Genomic DNA, 4,764 nt, shown 5'->3' with positions numbered 1-4,764 from the left:
TATATATATATATATATATAAGAGAGAGAGAGAGAGGAGCACTCTGTCGGTTACAATGATGAGGGTCCCAGCTGATCCAATCAACGGAACAGCCTGCTCGTGAAATTAACGTGCAAGTGGCTGAGAACTCCACAGACACGTGTACCCTTTACATAGTTTTCAGGGAGATTCAGTGTGACAAGGCTGGCCCCTTTGAAATACAGGTACTACTCATTTTTGCTAGCTGAGTGGATTGCAGCAACATGAAATAAAGTGTCTTGGTCGAGGACACAACGTGTCACCAGGAATTGAACTCATGACTTTATGATCATTAGCCGAATGCCCTAACCACTAGTGATCCTAATCTTGAGGTCTTGTGGATGCTGGTGTTATGTAAAAGCACATGTGCTGGTGCTGCGTAAAAGCACCAAGTACACTCTGTATAGTGGTTGGCATTAAGAAGGGCTACCAGCTGTAGAAACCATGCTAAAGCACAATTGGACCCTGATGCAGCTCTTTGGCTGGCCAGCTCCTGTCAAACTGCCAACCCATGCCAACATGGAAGATAGACATTAAATAATAATGCTGATGATATATACTAGGGGAGGCTGAAAATTTCTTGGCTTTGAGTAAAAGAAAATACAGGAGGATCAGTTAATTATCATTTTATTCAACATATTCCCCTCTCAGATTCACACACTTATTGTAGGGGTCTTTCAGTTTTCTAAGCTCTGTAAAAAAAACAAAGAAGGTTGGGCCTCCAACCAGACCTTTCACAGCACCACCCTCATATATATGTAATGCATAAAGTTGTTTGATGTATCCTTAATAACAAATTGAAAAGTAAAATTCAGTTGTTCAGGTAAATGTTTACTTCTAGAATTTATCTCTGTAGAAATGTAGTAACACTTCCACTGCTGTATCTCTGCTATTAGAATATCTTCTATATCTTATACTGGTGTTTCTCTATTATTTCAGAATATCAGACGACTGTGACATCAAAGAATTGCTTACATCAGATTCATCATCAACATTTATTATCTTTTAAAGACTAAAGAAAAACATGACATACAACAAATATTTCTTCTGAATGGAGATTAATGGCAGCATTTCTCTATTGTACAGTCTGCAATAAGTACAAGAATATCAGATAACTTTGGCATCAAAGAATTATTCACCTCAGATTTGTCTTCGACATTTGTCGTCTTTTAAAGGTTAAAACAAAATGTCTCACAGAACAAATAAAATTCTGTTTATATAAAAGACCCCCTTCGATCAGGAATGGGATTGCACCTGTAAAGTTCCCTTCCAAAGCACAGGTCCTGGCAAGGTTGTTTATGGAAGACCAGCAATTGCTCATGCATACCAGCCTCCCCTCTCTACACCACTGATGTTATCCAAGAGAAAGGCTTGGCGCCATTGACGCCACAACTCATTTCTGCAGCTGAATTAGCTGGAGCAACATGAAATAAAGTGTCTTGTTCAAGAACACCACACAGAGCCCAGTCCAGGAATCGATCTCACTATCTCATGATTGTGAGCCTAATGCTCTAACCACTGGGCTGTGTGCCTTCACTGTTTATATAAATCTATTGTAGACTACAGTGAAATACTTCTTCTAAATTGAAATTAATTGCAACATTTCGCTACTTGTTGCAAGAATTAAACTCGGATGAATTTTCAAATCTGTTCATTTCATCATGAAATATTGATGAAAATCATAGTTGATGGGAAAATACTTTTTTAAGAATATTTGAAAAAAATATTAAAAGTTAAACAAGAAGTTGTACATATATTGTTGTGAGAGAAGAAACCTAATGAAGGAATGGATGATGTAAGAAACCTAAAAGATTGATTCTTACTTTCTTGAAGAGATGTCAAAGAAGACTGAAGAACCATCTTACCATTCTGGTAGCCACAAATATGTAAATAGAGGCAAGAAACTATATCATTGTGATATCTGTGATAAATACTTCTCTGTAAATAGTCACTTAGCTCTACACAAACGCATTCACACAAGAGAGGGGCCACATCACTGTGGTGTCTGTAGGAAATCATTCTCTCAAATAAATATTTTACGCACTCACAAACGCATTCATACAGGAGAAAAACCTTATCAGTGTGACAACTGTGGTAAGTCTTTCTCTCTTCGTGGTACTTTAACTAAACACAAGCGTATACATTCTGGAGACAAACTATATCCCTGTGATATTTGTGGTAAATCATTCTTTCAAATAAGCAACTTATCTACACACAAATTTACTCATACAGGAGAGAAGCCATATCACTGTGATGTCTGTAACAAATCATTCTCTACAAGTAGTAACTTGAGTAAACACAAGTATATTCATACAGGAGAGAAGCCATATCATTGTGATGTTTGTGGTAAATCATTCTATCAAACTGGAGATTTAACTAAACATGTGCGTATTCATACAGGAGAGAAGCCATATCGGTGTCATATCTGTGGTAAATCTTTCTCTCTAACTGGGAATTTAGCTAAACATGTAAGTATTCATATAGGAGAGCCTCCATATCAATGTGATATTTGTGGTAAATCTTTCTCTAAGAGTAGTGCTTTAATGAGACACAAAATTTCTCATACTGAACAGGAACCATATCAGTGTAATATCTGTGGTAAATCATTTTCTGGAAGTAGTAGCTTGATTAGACACAAACGTACTCATACAGGAGAGAAACCATACCGCTGTGATATCTGTGGTAAATCATTCTCTAGAAGTAATCACTTAACTTCACACAAATATATTCACACAGGAGAGAAGCCTTATCACTGTGACATCTGTGGTAAATCTTTCTCTGTAAGTGGTTATTTAACTGTACACAAACGCATTCATACTGGAGAGAAGCCATATCACTGTGATATGTGTGGTAAATCATTCTCTACAAGTAGTGACTTCATGAGACACAAACGTATTCACAGAGGAGAGAAACCCCATCAATGTGATATCTGTGGGAAGTCCTTTTCTGAAACTGGGCATGTAACCAAACACAAACGTATTCACACAGGAGAAAAACCCTATCACTGTGATGTGTGTGGTAAATACTTTACTGAAGTTAGTCACTTAACTAGACATAAACGCACTCATACAGGCGAAAAGCCTCACACATGTGTTATATGCGGCAAATCCTTTTCTGAACTGAATTCCTTAAATACTCACAAAAATGTTCATACAGGAGAAAGACCATATCTTTGTGATATCTGTGGTAAATCATTCACTCGAAGGTTTCATTTAACGACTCACAAACGTATTCATACTGGAGAAAAACCATACCACTGTGATAGGTGCAGTAACTCATTCTTGTATAAAAGCCAGTTAGCTTCACATGTAGCTATTCATTTGGAAGTGTAACTGTGTCATCACCATTTAGCGTCTGCTTTCCATGCTGGTATGGGTTAAACAGTGTGATTCAAACTGGTAAGCTGGGGAGCTGCACCAGCTTCCAATCTGACCTGGCAAGGTTTCTACAGCTGGATGCTCTTCCTAACGCCAACCACTCCAAGAGTGTAATGGGTGCTTTTTATGTGCCACCAGCACAGGTGCCAGTTAGATGACACTGGCATTGGCCACAACTACCTTTTCACTTGGCTTGACGAGTCCTTCTCAAGCACAGCATATTGCCAAAGATCTCAGTGACTTATCACCTCCATAAGGTCCAGCTTTGGAAGGGTGCTTTTTATATACTGCTGGCATGGGTGCTTGTTATGTGACATTGGCATCAGCCACAACCTTGATTTCCCTTGGCTCGATGAGTCTTCTCAAGCACACTATATTGCCAAAGGTTTTGGTCACTAATCACCTCTGTGAGGTCCAACGTTCGAAGGATGCATTTTGCATGCCGTTGGCATCAGCCACAAATACAATTTCACTTGGCTTAACGAGTTTTCTCAAGCACAGCATATCACCTCCATGTGGCCCAATTTTCAAAGGGTTTTTATGTGCCACTGGCAGGGTTGCCTTGTCCAAATTCATTACTTAACACAACAACAAACCTCTTAAGACCATTTCTCCCCCACCCCACTGAAGCAATGTTTACCCTGGACTTTTCATGGACCCTCAAAACACTACTGTTGATCCCAAATTTCCTATTTTGCTAGCATGGACCCCACCAAAATCTTATATGGATCCCAATTGAGTACCACTGATCTAAATGGCACTAACATTTACACTTTGTTGAACAATGATGCTAGAAACACAAAGCATTGACATTTTTAGGGAAAAACCAGTGTGTATAGTTTGGTCCCTCTTGTGATGTGATAAAGTTACCCTAATCCTCATGAAAGAGGTTTTGAGTTTCTTTTGGTGTTGCTTGGAGAACTTTTTTCAGACGGTTTAACCTAAGCAATAAACAGTTGTAAAAGGCCAATAGTGTTAAACTAATTCATTACCATCCTTTATATTTTTTAGTTGCTTCGGTCATTAGACTGTAGCCATGCTGGGGCACCACTTTGACGTATTTTTGTTGAATGAATTGGCACTTGTACTTAATAGAGAATAAAATTGTTATTGTAATAATTTCCAGTGATATATTTTCTCCTTTTTTTTTTCTGAATTCACTTATTATTTCAATATATTTTGAAATTGTTTAATGGAAAGTGAAATAAAAACGCAGTAAAGAGGAAAACTGCTTAAATGAAATGAGCAGACAACATTAAAATTGATATCAAAACACTTTGACAGCCATTTTGGAAAAAATAGCTTCAAACAGAACTGATAAAATAGTTTGTTTTATCTTTCATCTTTTACTTATTTCAGTTATTATTTT

General features: G+C 37.6%; 1 protein-coding gene across 1 annotated transcript in view; it reads left to right on the top strand.

Annotated features, from left to right (window-relative positions):
- The window catches only part of LOC106878335 (zinc finger protein 91), a 20,830-nt gene extending 16,310 nt beyond the window's left edge, over nucleotides 1-4,520 (top strand). The window contains exon 4 of the mRNA XM_052977731.1: nucleotides 1,830-4,520. Coding sequence (XP_052833691.1) covers nucleotides 1,830-3,350 — 1,521 coding nt within the window. The 3' untranslated portion in view covers nucleotides 3,351-4,520. The remainder of the gene's footprint in view (nucleotides 1-1,829) is intronic.
- The last annotated feature ends 244 nt before the right edge of the window (nucleotides 4,521-4,764 follow it).

Source organism: Octopus bimaculoides, chromosome 28 (assembly GCF_001194135.2).
Source record: "Octopus bimaculoides isolate UCB-OBI-ISO-001 chromosome 28, ASM119413v2, whole genome shotgun sequence".
NCBI lineage: Eukaryota > Metazoa > Mollusca > Cephalopoda > Octopoda > Octopodidae > Octopus > Octopus bimaculoides.
Note: the sequence above shows the minus strand (reverse complement) of the source record. Positions and strands in the feature narration are given on the sequence as shown.